This window comes from Polyodon spathula, chromosome 27 (genome assembly GCF_017654505.1).
Source record: "Polyodon spathula isolate WHYD16114869_AA chromosome 27, ASM1765450v1, whole genome shotgun sequence".
Classification (NCBI taxonomy): Eukaryota; Metazoa; Chordata; class Actinopteri; order Acipenseriformes; family Polyodontidae; genus Polyodon; species Polyodon spathula.
Genome location: NC_054560.1, coordinates 4,643,926 through 4,664,431, shown reverse-complemented (window position 1 = coordinate 4,664,431; position 20,506 = coordinate 4,643,926). Strand labels below are relative to the sequence as shown.

General features: G+C 40.7%; 1 protein-coding gene across 1 annotated transcript; it reads left to right on the top strand.

Moving 5' to 3' along the window:
* Positions 1-11,444: 11,444 nt before the first annotated feature.
* Positions 11,445-19,837, top strand: LOC121301421 (lipoprotein lipase-like). The gene is made up of 10 exons (XM_041230808.1): positions 11,445-11,680; positions 13,454-13,629; positions 14,604-14,783; positions 15,131-15,242; positions 15,357-15,590; positions 15,998-16,240; positions 16,710-16,830; positions 17,065-17,247; positions 17,382-17,489; positions 17,789-19,837. Exons 1-10 carry the CDS (start codon positions 11,575-11,577, stop codon positions 17,835-17,837), a joined length of 1,512 nt encoding a protein of 503 aa, XP_041086742.1. The 5' UTR covers positions 11,445-11,574; the 3' UTR covers positions 17,838-19,837.
* Positions 19,838-20,506: the final 669 nt, after the last annotated feature.

Here is a 20,506-nt window from a genome sequence, read left to right as displayed (position 1 = left end):
TACTACCCTGAAACCCCTATAAGTCGCCTTGGTTAAAGGCATCTGCCAAATAAATAAATCATAATATACAGCAGCAGGGTCAAAAATAACTATATAATGGTTACAATATGGGTTAAAACTGAGCCTGCAGAAGTATTACAGACATCTGATTTTCATTCCCTGACTTTGAAACTCAAGCGCATGGAATCCACAAATGTTACATCGAATCTTTCACTGGTACAATTTGCAACAACAGGATTGGAAACATCTGCTGACTTGAGTGTCAGCTAGTACTGCGTCCGAAGTGAGTTTCTCTCCAGAAAAGCAGAAAGGGATATTGAATGACTTTTCACATTGCTCACACATTGGAATGATAGCTGTACTGTTGCTGGATCATTTTGTATTTCTTCTGTTTCCAAAGGCGAAGCACAACAGTCTTTTGAAACTGGTTCATCTTCTTTCAAATCTTCTATCAACAGCAGCTTTTTTTTAAATCTTTCTATAAGACGGCCTCACAACTATGTGAGTTATAATGAATACAAAGTAGTGAACCCACTGTGCTAATCCAATCGAAATCAAATATCTTACAAATGTCACTTTGCTGTGGTTCTGAGTTGCTGCAGTATTAAAGGTGAACCACACTATAAAGTATTTTAAAGTATATAGTAAAGTACGTTTGGCTTCTCCTGGAGTTGAGTTTTGTTTATATGTTTTGGGCAGCCATTTCCTGTTCAAAAGTTTCTACATAAACAAACTCAGGCAAAGCTGTAGTCTTTTTTTCTTTGATCTTTCTGACAAAGAACTCGTCAAGTGTGTAGACTGATGACTCGTTGACTCACCCAGTCCCCAGCCAGTGGCTGACCCCCTTGCCACACCACAGATACACCTTGACAACGGTTGGACCCTGCAGGCCTCACATCTTTTGCATGAGCAAAAGGTAACAGGGCGTTACAATCGAGGAAATGAAGTGGTGGAATGATGAGTGGTCTTGCCCTGGAGGACTGGGTGACCTGGAACTGAACCCAAAGAGCACTCTTTCTGGTTTATAAAGCAACGTTCTGTGTGTGTGTGTTTTAACTAGAAGGCAGTGCATGGGATTCCCAGAGTGATTATTACAGTGCTTGTACAGTACAGCCCCAGGGACTGCAATCCCTATTGCTTATTCTCTAGCAGTGGCACTGTACTTTTCCGTCTTATCAGTTCGCAAACGTGAGGGAGAAGTGAAACTGGAACACAAGTGTTCTCAGAGCCTGGTGTCATTCTGTACTGTAAGAGTCATTAAAGACAGTCCACACAGAAGCTAAAACAAAGCAGAGAAGGGGGAAGGTAGGGAGGCAGGCAGGATGAGAGGGAGGGAGGCAGGCAGCCTGAGAGGGAGGGAGGCTGGGAAGGAGGGCAGGGAGGGTCCCGGCTCTCACAGGCTGGAAACAGGATCCCTCCCACAGGAAACGTCAGCTCGGCTCTGCAAGGCCTTGTATGGTAAAAACTCCCCAAAAGCGAGCTGTCACTGGGGAATTCTGTAGAGATAAAGCTGGATTTAAAGACACAGAGACGATTGGAATGCAAACTAGACTCTGAGGGCATAGCGGGTGTGGGAAGAGGGGTGGGGAGGTAGCAGGATATGAGCTACTGTGCAGAGAAACATGATTACTCTTTACTGAACAATGCTGGGAACAGATCCTATCACTTTATTAAACCCTTGCAAAACTATATGTGTCTGTTCTGTCCATTGGTGTTTCTTTAAGAGGGTCTATCACTTGAGCCATCATAACAACACTGAAGGCTATAGCTGAAATGTGTTTGTTACCTGGATATTTTCAAGAGTGCTTTCTGGTTTCTTTCTTTCTATTAAATCTTATTAGCAATTGACTTACAGACCTATAGACAAATGTTTAAATGGGTAATAATACTTATCAACCTGGTCGTTTTAGCAAATTGAAGCTAATTTAAAATGACTTGGAGCTGATAATTCTTGAAAACGTTGTGTTATTTAATAAGTCACTGTATGCCATTAACTAGAAAGTACACAGGCTTGTTAATATGTTGGTAAGCTAGATGTTAATCGATAAAACACTGCCCTTGCATCATGATATAAAACACAACTTATAATCTTTACCAGACCAAGTTAGGTGATGTAAAGCATTGTGAATTGGGAGATTGTAGACTCCATTGTGTTCTGAGTGAAACCGGAGGTATAGTACAAAATCCTGATCGTGTTAGCAATCAAAGTCCAAAGATGGATGCACCTCTCAGGGTTTGTAACTCAATGTAAACTGTACGAAACTTAGACAGTTTAGGGTAACTCCTCGGCAGAGCTGTCTGTCTGTTTAACCTCTTACACCTTACTGGATTCGTGGCAGTACTTTACTGAACTGCACTGGTACTCAGTCCTAGCCTCGCGATCCTGGTCTGTATTTCGAGCCCGTTCAATGAAGCTTTAGAATCTGCTTGGAGTAAAAACCAGGACTGGATCTTGAGGGCCAGGATTGAGTGCCTCTGCTATACAGCGGTGTGCTGTTTCTATGGGTTCAATCCTGAGGTTTGCCTTTAACTGTGTGACCCCTGAGCCAGGTTTTTGCCTGTACCTGTCTGGCTGAGGCTTGACTCTACAGTGAGTCACCACTGAGGATGGGGCAGAAACACAGACAGACAGACAATCGCTATGCAAAGTGAAGAACAATCCAACAAGCTGGCTTCTTTCTTTTGTGTTTGTTCTCCTCTCTGTTCCTTTTTCCGTTACGCAGGCCTTTTGTTGTTCAAGTCCCGGGTGCTGCAGCCTTCCCTGTTTACATGAGAAACAAAAGCAGTGCATTGGTTCTGCTTCATTCAGGAGCAGAATGTTTGTCAGCAAAGAGGAACGAATTCAGGTCGTATCGATGTGTAGTGCAGAGGGGTGTGGCTGGCTGATTTAACGAAGAACATTGTAATATAGAATGCATGGCACTGCTTACAATGCTTGACTTACAGGGTGTATTATGTGAAATGCATCAATCGTTTGTCACACCAGCTAGGAAACTTGTGACCTCCAGGTGTGGCTGGAGCATTAGCTCACTGCTCCACCTAGCTCTCTGGAAAGAGGTGTTCTCATGTGTATGCCAGCGGGATCACCTCATCCGGTTTGTATTGCGTTAAGGCTTGATTTATGCACACCTGTATAGGTGGGTGCCAGAAACACATTCTCCCACTGCACAAAATTAACCCCTGAATGGATTAGAATACTAGAAATCTACATTTCCTGACGCAGACCAGCTTGGCAGAAAGCTGAAGAGTAAACCAGATTTGTGCAGCAAGTTGCGGGGGAAGGTCTTGGCAGCGATACTGCAGGGCTGCAAACAGGGCAGGATGTGTGGGGTCAACGGCAATACAGCTGTGGTGCTGTGCTGGAAATAAAAGAAACATTCTGGTGCTAGAAGGGAGCAAACACAAGTTATTATTTCCTCCTCAGAAAAGTTGACATGCAAAAAACTAGCCTGCAAACCACAGTTCAGCATATTAACAAATGCTTTCATGTTGTGTTAATGGTAAAGTAATATACTGTTATATATTTAAAAACACAGAAGAATATAGAAGCTGATCTAATCAGTCAAACTTTACTATGGTAACGTTTGTTTAAAGGGCCTTCAGGCATCCCTGCTTCCTTGATTTGGGAGTTGATAAAGTAGGATGGATCGGGGGCGAGGGGAGAATAACAGGCAAGGAAATTTTAGTGAACCTTAGACACTGTGAATTTTACAGACACAGTGGATTTTGCCCAGCCCAGTTAAAAGACTCACATTTAGAATTGAAGACATGTTATTCTGGTTTGATCGTCTAAACGACCCTTGCCATTGCAGATCTGGCCAGTTAAGATAAACGTTCTAGAATTTAAAAAAAAGCTATTGCACCTCAGCCGCCCAGGGTAACATCCCACATCCCACTGGAGAGGCGGCACCACCAGGTTGATTCATTCCAAGTCTGGGCATTATCTCTTCAAATGACTAATTCCCATCGGTGCTGCTCTTATGCTTGCCTTCCAAAAACAGCTTTGTGAAACCATGCTTTGTGTCTTGTGCACATTAATCTAACAGCAAAAATGATTGCCTTGTTACCAGCTTCGTAACTGTGGCCTGAATCACATAAGCGTACTGGAGCTTTTGTTAAATAAAGAAACAAAGTCAGTACTTCTTGAAGATTGCTTCACTTTTGTACACATTCCAACCCAACAAGCAGTTAAGGTTCTCTTACGCTTACCCCTACCAACACAGAATCTTAAAACCAAGTTCTTTACACCTGGAGAGTCTGGTTCTTTCTCTTGGCTCTGTCTCGCTTGTCTTTGCAGCCTCTGGAATGAAGTGTGCTGCTGCCCAACCCAAACCAGCAAACCCTGTGCAGACCAGACAAGAAGCTGGAGATGAAGGGATGGAGAAGCCGCACTATTCAACAGAGCAGTACAGAGAAGACTAGACAAATCCCAGCAATACCATTCCAATACCAGTGTGTTACCCTGAATAAACCTTAGCAACTACAGAAAAGTTTAAACACAAGGGCTATATTCTCAAAGCTAGTTACTCAAAATCAGTGCTTTTTTTTTTCTCTGAAAAGAAGAAAAAAACACTAGCTATATTTCTTAAAATGAGTTGTTTATTTCTGTTTTGGTAACTTTATTAGGTGCTATCTGAAAAAAAACCCCTCAAAAAACCAAAAAAAAAAAAAACAAAACCTTCTTAATGACGATTTGAAGTAACAGCTGTGTGAATATGGTCCATACACGTTGTGAATATGTTACTGATCAATGAAGGGTTAAATACAGCCGAACAGTATTTGCAAGCTTTGCAACAGATTAATTAAGCAACAGTGCCACCTGGTGTTCTGATGAGTTATATAGAGTAGTGATGTATTGGGATTGGTAGTACTACGCCCTCTAGTGGCTATCGAGAAATAGATTTCATCATTTTACTTGCCTCGGAACAAATTTTCATAAAGTCTTTTCCCATTCCAAGGTTATCCAGTAAAACGGCATGCTTCTGAAATTCCATCCTGGCATGCTGGAAAGTCTAAGATGGAGACGCAATGCTGGGATTTCTCGCAGAGGTCTATTCTCATTTCCTTTTGTGTCTTTGCTGGTTTTGTTAAGGGGAAAAATAATTTAAAAATTAAAAACAAATAATAACTTATTTTGTAAGACATCCGAAAGATTTGCTTCTTAAAGCTTCTCCAAATTAAAGACACACCAGGCCCACTTGGATAATTCCAATGTTTTTTAATCTGTTCTCGCTGGTGCTGGTTTTATGCAAAATGTTGTATGTAAAAAAAATATTTTTGTTTGCAAAAAAAAAAAAAAAGTATCCTAGCTATAATACATCAGTCCCAACAAAATACTTTGTTTCACTAAATCCACTTTCTTTTCATATTAGATATCCAAATAAATGTCACCTATTACAACATTACTGTATACAAATATAAAGTGTTTGCAATCATGATTAACAAAAACATTGAGAATGAGAAATAAGAGATTACTTTATACCCAGGCTGGAAAAGTCTCAACATTGCAAGCAGGGTTGCTGGGTTTAAGCTGCAAAAAAATCAAGATTGATACTAGATTGCTTAATGCTTGCATTGCCCCATAAAAGAAACCTCTCACTCACTTTATAGAACTGCCTCAGCTATACCTAGAACAAGCTGTCTTATTAGGGACATCGAAAATATAGCAAAGTACAACATGATCATTCGGTGATCACTTGTCAACGCTTCTACGTTAACAATGGTCTCTGCATTCCCCAGTTAGTTCCTGTGTGATAAAATTCCACTTTGGTGTACAATGGCCTATACAAGACTCACTACAGTTTTTCCATCTGGGATACATATTCCAACCACCACGGAATTCAAGCTGTCAAGAATCAGTGGAATGATCGGGCTGAAACTCCACTTTCTATTCTGGTGGAGAAATGACCTTTTCTAGCAGGGCTTAATAAAACCCATGCAGCCTGCTTTTAATTAGACAAGCTATAGGAGACCAATCCCATACCTACACAAAGAAGGGTCACATTCAACACGGGCTCGCAGCTTCCTGTTTCCAGGGGCAGAAGCACTGGAGATTTCTCCGCACTGTTGTGTGATCTTTTTTCTCTAGTAAAGAAACATATTGACCATGGGCGGACTCCAGCAGCAGTTTTGAAATCACATATCATGCACAAGCAGAGTTATATCAGCTGGACTCTGCATGCTACAGTTAGGGTTGAAGACTTGCACAAATCTGTCTCCCTAAATAGCTTGGAGGAAGTGGTCTAATAAACCTCTTTATGTATATAATGCACAAAGGCTGAGGTCAGACCTTGGACAGGGCAAGTGCTATTGCAGGTTTAAACTTTAGAGTATCACAGTGCAGATGGAAACACGGTACAGGTCCTGAGGTCAGATTCAAGCCAGTCCCTGGAGGTGTGCTGACCATTGTGCCACCAAGGCTTCAGACACTTGCCAAGCAGACAAACGTTTTGACTAGACCCTTTCTCAGTGTGCTGGATCAGTGTTTTATGGTTGACGTTCAGAATTAAATATGTTTATAATAATACCTGCAAGCCCAGCTCAATTCTCTGAACCATATGAGAAGGAACTTTGGGAAACTGCCATTGTCAGCAGGTTTATCTTAATGGGCTTTTTGTGTGGTAGACCTTTTGTAATGAGATGTTTAGTTTGAAAAAAGGCTTTGAAATAAGCATGCCTGTTGCAGCTTGTATTCTTAAAGTAAGAAAAAAAAACACAGGATTGTTTTAAAACAAAGACAGACGGTCTGTGATCAAAGGCAGACAAGAAACCCCTAAACCACAGGTTCATACTGTGTGGATTGTGGGAAATGCTAATGTGCGTGGAGCTTAAATAAATTCTAATTTCCCAGGAGAAATTGTTCAGTTCAGCTGCCTAATAATCCCGTCAGCCCGGCTGGCATGTTTAACATTACATTTCTCCGCATATGTTATTATCTCTGTATTTATAACAGAAAAGATATTTTGTCATGTACCATGGTCTCGGTGAAATGTAGAAAAGCCGTAGATGAATAATATGAAAAAAATAAGTGTGCATAGGATTAATAATTTGGGATTATGACAAAGTGATATAAATTAGTCAGTAATGTTAATCGTAACTAATGTTGCATATGGGTGGGTAACATTATCTATACTGTATCTGTAATATTATCTATACTGTATCTGGTATATTATCTATACTGTATCTGGTATATTATCTATACTGTATCTAACATAGCCAAGCATACAATTCCTACATCAAAACAACAGACCATTATCTTAATGAATTATTATGCAGTGCCACACATTCCCGCTTCATGACTCACTTATACTTTGAGAAAACATTTGCTGGGGCAGAAGTGACAGTCTTCAAAGACATCAGAGACAGAACATGTGTCTTTGATCACAAGGCGAATGAATCTGCTAGTCTCAATGGACAAATGACAAATAAGCACACATGTTAGTACCAAGTTTCAACTCAATTTAATAAGCGGCTTTCCAGATATACAGAAAAATCTTCTCCATCCCTCCTGACCGACAGTACCCTCCCGAGCCACAAACAGCTCCACATGTGAGCAGGATTGTTACTGGAAGTGGTGACTCAGTTATTGTGTCTGGTTTTAATGAAGAGATACATGCAACTTTCATCAAGGATGCAAAATAGGAGGGGAAGGGGCGTCATCGCTGTTCCTAGTTATGATTGGTCTGTTTTGGTGATTTAGAATGCGGGGAAGCAATCTGATTGGCTGTTATGTTGATCTGTTGTTTTTTTTATTATTATTATTATTATTTTAGACAAAATATACAGCATAACATGAATCCTTGTTATATTTCAGCATATGATAAGCATTGTAACCAAACACCAAAGATAAAAGTAGCATTTTAACCCAATCTCCCTCAAGGGTAATGAACTGATAATCTGTCCTCTCTGTCTCTGCTAATGTGAATAATGTGCAGCTACACAACTGTCTGGCTGTTTCCTGAGGGTGTAACCTTATACATTTCACACTGACGGCACGGTCATCGTCAATCATTTCTATAGACACGTGAACACATTGAACATAACAGTCCATATCGGCAGCTAATTGATGTAAACTATTATAAGCTACATGGAAATAAACTGTGACATGTTTTATATATTGATATTATTGTGAGACAAGTGCATGCATTACACCTGCCACCAACAGGGGGCGTGACCTAACTATAGATCAGGACCAATACAGGCCATTGTGGGGTAAGAGCACTCACTCTGCCACACCAACACAGATTCTATTGAGGAGCACCAATGGTTATGTATTTATCATGGTTTAACATTGTCTCCCGCAGTGCTTACCTATGCTTTGCCATGCTTTCGCTATGCTTTTTTACACTTTGCTATGGGAAGCTTTTATAAAGGGGTCATTAGAGCGAGAGCAAATTAATACAGATGCAAGGACACGGGTAGCCAGGATTCTTGCCTCTTCTCTCATACTGGACTCTCAGAACCCCATGCAGCTCAGTCCGTGATCACACTGTGCTTCTCTGCTCATTCGTGCCTGATATGGGAATGTAGACTTCTGCCCACCACAGCTGGACTACAACAATAGAACATGTGCCAGTCAGCCCCCAGACAGCCCCGGAGAGAAATGGCTTTTTACATCGCAATCGACTGGCAGCGTCGAGTTCGCAGGCTTCACAAGCCAGTGCCAGCGTCTCAGGACATTGTGTTTCTCCAACAAACTTCTACCTCAGGAATTATACAATGCCAGGGTGGAGCCTTGGGTTCCAATAGATAAGAAGCACTTCCGGACTAACTCAGTGCCTTTCTGTTCTTGAGAAATCAGGTCACATATTTGTTTATTTGCATTACCATGCACCTCATATCCAAGATCCGGAGTTGCGTCATTATGATTTCTGATGCAAACTGAAAAGTGTGAAAGGTTTCTAGTGAGGCTCAGCGGGGCAGGTTTTGGATAAAGCTTTCTATCCTAATTAAATTGATATGGTGGATTCTAACCTTTACCACGCTGTTTAAATCATAGGAAGAACCCAAACAGCTGGTAAAGGCTTCAAGTCAGGCTGTTAGCTTATAAAATTCCCAACCCTTGACGCCATAAGGACTTCCTTCTGAACTCTTGGAAAGACTCTTAAAGACAACATATAATTTTCACAATACCAATTTATCTGGCAATACTGATGTTGAATGCATGGCAAAGCATAGACAAGCATTGCAAATTATAACGAGGTATGGTAAAGCACATAAAAAAAAAAACATGACAAACTAGTTAATGCATAGCATAAACATGGGACATGCAGGGGGGGAAACTCAAAAAATACTGTGCAGAAAGACTGTGGTAAACTTTAATAAGGGCTAACACATGCTACGTGGCTGTTCCTCACCTCCTCAAATTGCATTGCTTATTCTTAAAGTAACTTTGAACATAGGAGATGCATACATATTGCGAATACACATCACAATGTGCCTATGCAGATTTATTGGTCAAAACTCTAGCCTTGTATTAATAAAAATGAAAAAGGCCACATAATTACACGTTTATTGCAATACCTTAATGAAAACCGGTATACCTGAAAAAATCAGATGAGAGATTTACTAATGCAAAAACGCATTGCAGTTCAGTATTGTAGCGGTTTTGTTTCTCAATCTGATGGAACGGATAACCTCTTATACTGCGTTCGAGCTGGCGAGTGGCGGTTACCATGCACCCACCGCCCACCTTCTGAGGGGCAAGAGAACACCAGAAAAAAAAAAAACTCTGTTTGAGTCAGCTGTGTCGAAACAGCAAAAGGGTTTCCCGGACTGAGGTGTGCTGTAGATGGAGATTTTCTTTCCCATAAATAATATAATAACAGCATTAGACTACATAAATTTATAACAACTTTTTAAAAATTATATACTGCGAAATGTTTTTCTATCTAAATTCCAGTTCATATACTGAAACTATAAAACGTATAAATTATAGAACTTGTCAGTCTAGGTGTAAAATCGCTTGTATTTGTCTGATATCATGGCTTTATTATGTGGATAATAATAGTAGTTTAATCTCATATTTCATAAATGAAACACACACACACACACACACACACACACACACACACACACACACACACACCTAATACAGGGTTATCTGTCAGTAACTGGTGTGTAAATTATAGAATTCGATTTCAGTTTGCAACCTACTTCAAAGCAATACCAGCCCGCCAGTCATTTCATAGGCTACAGAAATACACACAAATTACTATCACGTGGACAAGGTGAACCAGTTGAAGTTTATAAATAGTGCTATGCAATGGGGCCAAGAACAGGCTTGCGAGCATAGCATTTACAGCATCTGCGGAGCGTCAACTGCGCGGTAAACAGATCAAACGAAGGGCTTCCTATTACACCAGTGAACGGAAACACACCTTATAGATCATTACCAAGTGTGTTGTGTATAGACTAAACTTGCACTAAACCATGGCGTTAACACAATCTAACTAAACCAATTAAAGCTTCGAGTTATTAATGCCAGTGATGTCACTACAGCATAACACCAGGCTTCATTCTTGGTAGGAATGAAGCTGGGCTGAGCTGAGTGGGGGATGGTGGGGGGTGATGCTGGGTCGCCAGAATCACTGTTGAGCCCTCCTGAGGTGTGGTAGGCTAGTCAACGAAACACCGAGGATGGAAGGTGCCCACTTGAAGACCCCAGAGATGTACCCTACTTAGCTCAATCCAGACGGATGTCATGCTGATGCGCTGGGGAGAGCGCACTGGGGTTGATCCCCGGAGCCAGCATCGCAGCCGTTGTGTGTGCTGATGCGCTGGGGAGGCAAAATGAGCTGATCCCTGGAGCCAGCATTACACTTCAGCAAACACCACCAGACAGAAGGATATCTACATCATCAGATGGAAAACAACGCTAATGCATGGAGATGCAGATGGATCACATTAGTTTACTGCAAAGCTACGTCTTAGTTGGTGCTTATCTTGGCGAGAGCCGAGTTCAAATCAACATGAAGCTCAACTCTCCTAATAGAAGTCATAATGCGGATTACAGAGAAGTTTTAAAAACAATGTTTATTAATGGAATCTGATTTATATACAGCTGTGGTGCTTATGTCGGTTTCCAATGCTTTCAAATGCATTTTCTTCTAAAGATGTGATCATTAGAGGAAAATCTTACCTTTAAAAAACAAAAGGCTATTTTTTTTAGTTCTTCACTAACTTGGCGTTCAGTGCATGTTGAACTAATAACGCACAGGTCTGTTCACAGATCTGTTTTGTGCGCTAGGCTATTTGTATTGATAAAGTAAATAAAAAGCACGCACCGTTACAATTTGACACCCCAACTTGCGTTAATGTGATCACCTTTATCAAATTAAAATCCACGCCTCCGGAGGGGGGAAGGGGGGGGGTTCCAGCCAATGGTTTTTGAGGAATTTGCATGGGGCTCACGCACAAACATAAAAGGTTTGTGACCGCCTGTGTGCTGGCAGAACATACAAAGAGGAGAGGAGGGACACATTTTAAAGGATACAGCGCACTTTCAGCAGCAGCAGCAGCATTACTTCACTATACTGCAAAACCACTAGTCTATTCCCCCCCTGGATTTTTCTAATGAATATGGGAAGAGGAAACAATGCTTTTCTGGCGATTGTATGGATATACTTGTTAAAAACGTGCGCAAGTCTTTCAAATACTACAACCGAAGCAAACTTTCTGAGTAAGTGCATTTGTATAACAATTTTTCAAACTTTTTTTTTTTTTAAATTTGGAAAAACATTTATTTATTTATTTAGGACGGTTAAACTGTTTTTCTTGCCCAAAAAGTTAGTTTCATGGATTAATAATGCTGTGAAGTTATGACCGTGAACCCTGACCCAGAGTAACCTCGAACGGCTGGGTTACTGAACAAGTCAGGGTTGAAGACTGCCGCTCCAAGATTGAAGTGGTATTGCAATTATAAAAATTATGTATGTGTGTGTGTGTGTGTATGTATGTATGTGTATGTATGTATGTATGTATGTATGTATTTAAAGGTATGTATGTATCCATACATACATACATGCTCAGTATGTATGTATGTATGTATGTATATATATATATATATATATATATATGTATATATATATGTATGTATATATATATATATATAGATATATGTGTGTGTATATATATATATATATATATATATATATATATATATATATATATATATATATATATATATATATATATATATATATATATATATATATATATATATATATATATATATATATATATATATATATATATATATATATATATATATATATATATGAATAAAATTACAATTACCGTATATTACATTTGAGTTTCAAATGAGCGGATTTCAAAGCACACCACTGGAGACTTGGGATTTGGCACAGAAAGGTTGCCTCAAGCGGGGTCCCCTGGAACCTGCTTCCAAGCCACTGCTCCTGAAAGGTGGCTTCGCTTTCCCTCGGTTTGAAGACCCGTGACTGCTGAACGGAGTTTGTCATGTGGGAATTCTTAAGGGCTACAGTAATAGTTACACGTGGCTCCTGATTCTGTGTTTGTAATTCACATTACATACCTGTCAAGTAGATTGTTGTGTTCTCTTGCTGCATAGCAAAGCAAGGGTTTAAATCGCTCCAGTGTATTAGTTACATTGTTGTAGCAACACGACTGCTTCTTGCTTGCTCATTATTCCAGCTCAAATGATCTTTGCGTCCTAAGACTATTATTGATGTTAGTTATTTTATTATAAAACGTGCATGTATTTATTATAGGCAGCCTTGATCTGGGACCGTTAGCGGCTACGTTATTGTTGAAACTAGACCTATCGCCTTTATTTAAGGGATCGTTTTCTATGACCATTTGAGGGCAGTGCTGTACCGTTTTGAATGAATGGATCTTCATAAACCGACAGGTCTCTAGTTTACAGTAGTGGCTGCCAGTATGCAAGACACACGGCTCGAATATATAACTGTTGCGAACACGGATGAGAACGGGTATGCAGTTCTGCAAAAGTGTGCTCTTTCTGTACCGTTGATTCTGAGACCCAGCTGATCTGTTGTAAAGCGGGTATGTTTTATACTTGCGCAGCTGCAGTGTATACGCTACAGTCAGTGACGGCATTGTTCGTGCGTGCTGATATATAACGAATGAGGTGGGTAGTGTTTAGGTTTATAGAAGCTGTCTGCATTTAGTTAACTCCACAGGAGTTCAAACAAGCATGTATGAAATCTGGTAATAATGCATCAGCACACAGTGCATGCTCTGAAAGTCTGTATAATTTACTTCCAAGTCTTGTCAGCAAACTCAAAGAAAATTACATTTATTTACGAGTGTAGTGTTGTGTCCCGATTGCTTTTGAGAAACAAAACTAGATTAAAATATACATATGTCTTAAATAAAGCCGGTCAGAATAGAAGCTAGTTCTGTAGCGCATTGCAGTGAAGCTCATCGGCCGCTTTGAATTCCTTTCCAGCTAACAGCACGGACTGGGTTGTCGATTACAGCAACATTGAATCCAAGTTCTCTCTGCGCACGCCGGAGGTTCCCGACGATGACACCTGTTACCTGGTCCCGGGACAGCCTGACACCATCGCGCAATGCAAATTCAACCAGACCATAAAGACCTTTGTGGTCATCCACGGGTGGACGGTAAGCGTACCGAAACAATAGATACCCCCCCCCCCCCCCCCCCCTTATTTTTTTTTTTTTTATTATTATTTTTTTTTTTTTTTTGCTTTTGCAGCTTGTAGCACCAGAGCAAGCAGTCTAAAGAAAATGATCAATTAAACAAAAGGCGAACTAAAGCCACGAAATCACATCAAAATCGCCTTACATAGACACAAGCCTCGATTTAATTGCAATAAACTTCAAAACAATGCAGTCTTGTCTGGAGTTGTACATATCGTTGGAGTCCTTATGTACGGCGATGCTTTTATGGCCCGCTCTGTTCAAACTTCAAAGCGGGCAGAAGAGTTGTCCTGAACCCACCCACCATTACTCGTTTTAACATCCAATAAGCCCTTGATTGAAAATACATGCACACCGGGGGTCTGTGAAATGAAGTCCTGATACAGTAGAAACAACCACGTCAGTGCGCAAACACTGGATCCATAATGTTTTACATGGGGAGAAGGGGTGGAGTTTGCCACAGCTGTTCGACATTATAAATGTTGACATTTCATAGGCGTGCCAAAAAAGAACGCTTCAAGTGGAGCTCTTGTATGTAATGCCAGTAGCTCTAGTGCTTTTTTTCCCCAAGAACTGCTCTCTGCACACATTAATATAACTGTACACTGATCCCACCTTTCTTTTTAATGCAGGAATTCCATTTGGCAGCTTGTGAGTGTGGGCAGGGGCTAGCCTGCTCCTCTTAAATCATTTGTTTTATGTGGTTCTGTGTTGCTAGCTCAACAAAAAAGCATGCATTATATAAATGCAGCCTCAGCTTAAATAGCAGGTACAGAGTCTGCAATTACTCAAAGGCTGTAGTAAGGCTGGAATGTGCAAACAGATGTTCCATTATCCAGCCAGTGTCTCCTAATGTGTTGGCTCTGGATATGTCTTGGCTCTGCTCTGGTAGCGTGATCCTTGGCCCTCTCTGAGTGAGTGTGTTCTCTCCCCAGGTGACTGGGCTGTTTGAGAGCTGGATCCCCAAGTTGGTGGCAGCGCTGTACGAGAGAGAGCCCCACTCCAACGTGATCGTGGTGGACTGGCTGCACCGAGCGCAACAGCACTACCCCACCTCCGCTGCGTACACAGAGCTAGTGGGACAAGACGTGGCCAAGTTCGTGGACTGGATGGAGGTGAGTGGAAATCATGTCTTTTAAACTCAGACCTTAATTGGGCAGTACACGATAGCTGGGTTCTTTGAAATTGGCCATACGTATTTGTGAGGAGCAGCGATCTTGATCTGGAGCGGAGATGAATGGATTTCTGGGTTTTGGCTGATTTTTTTTTTTTTTTATGTTTATATTAGCTTGACACAGTTATGCACAGTGATATTTAACAAATGTTAAAGAAATGGGTTCTGAAGGTAGACTAGAGAGGGAACTTAAGAGTAAATCTTCCACTGTAGGTATTTCCAGATCATTTAGATTGAAAAATGCCCCCCCCCCATTTGTTACTAATAAAGTGTGTTTTCTAATTTCAGAGTGAAATAAACTACCCTTTGGAGATGTTTCATCTGCTGGGGTACAGTCTTGGAGCTCACGTTGCGGGCATTGCTGGCAGTCTCACAAACAACAAGGTCAACCGAATCACAGGTGAGATGCCACGAGGTGTTGACAGTAAACAGTTTGAGATTACACCGTGGCTGGTCTTGGCAATGCAGATCGTTCCAGTTGGATACAGGAATCTAACGCGGTGTTTGTTTTCAGGCCTCGATCCTGCCGGCCCCACGTTTGAGTATGCGGAGGAGCAGCGGCGGCTCTCCCCGGACGATGCTAACTTTGTGGATGTGCTGCACACCTACACCAGGGGCTCTCCCGACCGGAGCATTGGTATCCAGAAACCAGTGGGCCACATTGATATCTACCCCAATGGGGGGGTCTTCCAGCCAGGCTGTGATCTGCACAAAGCCATGCTCATGATTGCTGCCAATGGATTTGCAGGTACTTATTTAGGTGATTTGTAGCCAATGAAATAATGCAAACTAGTCCCAAGATTATTGCTCATTGGGGTCTGTAAAACAAGTGGTTCGTAATTAAATGTGACACTCATTTTTACCAATCATAGCCTGGATTATATTTCCATGGTTAGCTATTTTAGCAGTGTCTAATGTATTGATGGAATAGTTAATATACAGTACATCACCTTAATGCCATGCTTGACTATTGACTGGTACCACACACCAAATTCATTGCATTGGTCAGTGCAGTTTCCAATTCTATACCAAAGAGCACGTTTTACACACCTTGTCGTTTCTTGAGCTACGGGTGGCTGAAATCTGCTCTGAAACAGAGTCCTTTTTCTGGTTTGACAATCTTTACCAAATTCCACTGTTTCCTTTTATTTGCAGATATGGACCAGATCGTGAAATGCTCCCATGAACGCTCCATCCACCTGTTCATCGATTCGCTGTTGAACGAGGAGAAGGCGAGCATGGCGTACCGCTGCAGCACCAAGGAAGCCTTCGACAAGGGACTCTGTCTGAGCTGCCGTAAGAACCGCTGCAACACCCTGGGCTACGATGTCAACAAAGTGAGAAACAAGAGAAGCGCCAGGATGTATCTGAAAACCAGGGAGGTGATGCCTTACAAAGGTGAGCCAGGGAGAAGACCACACTGCCATCCTGAATTCGAGAGGCCTTCAGAGATGGACGTTTTATCTGCAAACGTTTGTCTGATTGGTGAAGCAGGAATAAGACTGATGGCACAGGAAATCAAAACCTGCTTTCCCTTCACTGGAAAGTCATTCCCAGTATTGCTTTGCCAGTGCAGCCCATAATGTGGTGGTATTCCCAGTTGCAGTGGCGGTCTGGCATGCTGATGATCCCAATACACCACTTTCATACTTCTGTGCTTCTATGCATTATTTTAGTTTTTACTGCCAACAAAGTCATCCAGTTAGCTAACTGCTCTAGGCCTTATAAAGATGTAACAGTGCTGTGATCAGGTGGTTTTGGTATACTGTTTCAGAAAATAGCAGTCCAAAAATATATAGGGTTAAGGATGAGACATTTGTTGAAATGGGTTCTTACGTGGGTTCTTCCCCCTCATCTCTCCTTACAGTTTTCCACTTTCAGATCAAGGTGCATTTCTTCAACAGGATAAACATCTCCTTCACAGATCAGCCAATCACGTTGTCTCTGTACGGGACACAGAATGAAGTCCAGGACATTGCCCACTCCCTGTAAGTAATTCTGTCAAGACTATAAACAATACTATCGGCCGCTTTCTTCTATAACAAGATTACCTGAGATAATATAACTTGCATTGCATTGCTGGCTTTAGAGGACATTCTTCTGACCTGCACTGGAAACATTCTGTGAAACAGTTTCTCAATGGCTAGAACTCCCCATTAAATCTTCATATGAAAAGTGAACAAGAAACTATTTTTATTTGTTTTGTTTTTTTTTATTTGCAGACCTGACATGTCAACCAACAAAACCATCTCGTTCCTGGTGACCACCGACGTGGACATTGGAGACCTTCTCATGGTGAAGATGAAATGGGAGAAGGATTCTTACTTCGGCTGGTCCGACTGGTGGGGAAGCAACAACTTTAACATCCGCAAGCTCAGAGTGAAAGCGGGAGAAACGCAGGAAAAGTACGTACTGTGGCAACCAATTTCCCCAGCTGAGAATTACCGAAAACACTTGGGACATTTCGTGTAAATTTAGTGGAGGATGTTCTATGAGGGTTGCATATGTGACAGTCTGGTCCTGTTTTTTTTTCGTAAAGGGTGGTGTTCAGTGCCAAAGATGGTGAGTTTGCAGATCTGAAGAGAGGAGGGGACTTTTCTGTCTTTGTGAAATCTAAAGAAGACCAGGTTCGCAAGAGGCATGCAAGGTAGGTCACTGGACTGAACCTCGTTAAATAAGACGACTGACAGCTGTGTAACGTGTGTTCAGCATGGTCTATCTTCACTTGTTTGCATATATTCGATCAATCCCACAGTCAACGTGACCTTAATGAGGCTGCTTCCTTGATCAGCTATACCTGACAATCGCACTGGAACGCAGACAGCCACGTTCACTACAGACCATCCAGCTCGGCTATACCCGGGAAAGACAGTGAAAACGAAGCATTGTAAATCAGGTCAAAAATTCATATTCACTTAGATTTATTTTTTTGTAATTTCTTTCTAGGCATCATGAACACAAAAGACCTGCTAAGCGTTGGATGAACTCCAATTGAGTACGATGCAAAGATCGAAAAAGCAATATCGTCTTGATATGGATTATTAAAACAATGGGAGTAAGAACTGGAAGCTAGTTATTGGACAATGACTGGCATCCTGTTGTCTTGGTTATTTGTAAGCACAGTATAAAGCTGTTGAGCATTTCAATACAGTAGTTCAATACATTTTAGTTCGCTTTACAGTAATGTAATGAGGGGGACTGGGTCATATTTAGCACTTGTCACCAATGTTCTTTACCTTTTACTGGAGCTCTTGATATCTGCTTATTGATTTCCTCTTCTGTGTAAAAACTGAAATTAAATTGGTCTCCTATTTTAAACTGGATTGAGTTGGATTTTAAATATGCGCATATATTTCATAGGGCATGGAGCTGAGATGGTTTTTAACCAAGTAATTGTAACTTTCACAAAGCAATCTATTAAACCCTAAACCCTGTTACTCACTGAAACACGCATGCACAGACTTTATTATTATTTTTTTAATATACAGACAAAGTCTGTAAATTAATCCACTAAAGAGTTTTTTTTTTTTTTTGCAAAATACTCTGGCTTCAACACGAGACAAGTTTGTCCTGTGGGATCAGAGGGCTCAAATTTATAGCTTTAAAAATTGTTCTCTGTAATTTGAGACTTCCTGTCTGGTGTGTGTCTTTTACATGGAGATCATATATTGAAAACAATCTCTCCAATCCAGTTTGATTAACTTAAAAATCCTCTTTCTCCCAAAGATTATATGTTTAACATACCAGGCTTTACCAAGAGTCAAATAATGTAAAAAAGGGAACTTAAGCTATCACCTCAAAGAGACTTGGAAATGAAGTTATGTAATGTATATATTTGTGTAATAGACTGTATATATTTGCTAGTTCTCCCAAGCCCATCTATATTTTCCAGAGCTGTAGTGCTTGGCTTTTAAAAAAAAAAAACATTTCTGTATGCTTTTCCTCAAGCCACTCATTAAGGCACAAAGTGTCAAAATAGTCACAGAGTGATCTAACATGTGCTGACCAGAGCAAAACCTGGCGTGAAGAAAGAAGGGAAATGCTGCATGCCTTAAAGTTTAGGCTGTTGCATAAAAAGCCGCAAAAAAAAAAAACATGTTTGTAATGGTGTTTTAATAACTTTATACACATGATACTGTAATAAAGACTTGCAATAATGCACACTAGAGTTGGGTGTTGACAGAAGCACTTTGGCACAAATTGCACAATATAAATCCAATTTTAGAACCAGACGGGTTCACGAGATGAACTTGTGTATGCCTGTGCTGAAGTTGAATAATAGGTGTTTAAGCTTGTTCTGTATTTTGTTTGGATGGAGTGGCATGTTCTTGAAACCAGATTACAGTAACTTCCATTATGTTGGCTAGGTTTGAAGACGTCTAGCAGTAGACTCTTGTCGGTTTGCTAAAAGTACGTGAATGTGATCACCTGTGTATAGTATGCTGCAGTCTTCCTAATCTTGTCTGTTTGCTACATAGAAAGAACTGTCTTCAATAAAGAAGCAATTTGCAAAGGGTTATCCATGGTAGACACCCAGAAGGAGACTGTGTTCTGCAGTATATATAATTTCTTTCCAATGTTATATTTGTGAAAGTTGTTCACTGCACACTAATGGGTGTTGCGGCAGTAACTCATGTTGCTTGGTCTGTGTACAGGTTTGCAGTTCTAAACAATTATTTATTCTGCTGTATGGAAGTTAACTGATTGTGAAGCATTGTTTTGTGACAATACAGTACTTACTCTGCAGAAGCGTTTGGGCAACTCTTGTGGGAGAGCGGAGGAGTCTTGACTGTTCCATCGTGTTGCAATCAGTCCTGTAGATTATTATTTTTTTGCAATTGTGTAATCTGTATAACAAAAACAGCAACTGGCAGTATGACTCTTCTGTGAATGTATCCGCTGGCTTTGATGTTCTACTCAAATTGCATTTATTGGAGCTGTTTACAAAATAAAGTTGTGCCAAAAAAATTGTTTTTTTTTTGGTTTTTCACAATGTTTTACTATGCAATCGTTTGCAAATCTGCAAGAATGATATGGTATCGGATCATGGTTATTAAGCTTTATTAAGTTTTATTAGGGTAATTTCTATGAGATTTCTTGCAACATAATAGCAAAGGCTTACTTGTTATCTGATGTAAAGGAGCATACTTACAGCCACTTCTTGGAAAGGAGGCACGTGATGAAGTTCCATGTGCTGTGAAGTGCCTGTTCTTCATGCTACAGTAAACAAGCACACAGAGGACTTTCCATTCGCTGTATACTTAGAGAACTTCAAAGAAAACGTCCCACTGCTGGTTACAGTGCATGAAGCTGACCATTGTTCTGGTAAACCTTCCCCAATACGAACTACCGTCAATCGACAGCCCTCGCTTTATTCCAATTTTTCTATGCAATGCACTCCAACTCTCAGACTCTGACTCCAACTCATCCTCTCTTGGCTCTCCTTCAAAGTGAATCGCTACCAAAAAAAAGTAAAGTATTGCTGTTTGCAATCACGGACAAAGGGTTTTCTCTTAACCCTATATAGAAACGCCAGCAATGCTAACACTTCATGAATGCTCACGCTTACACCTGATCCTCAGCTAATGTATTATTGCATTACTGTAGATATAACTTGTTGTGATCCTAATTTGTTGCGTCCTATTTCATACTGTATTCTATTAG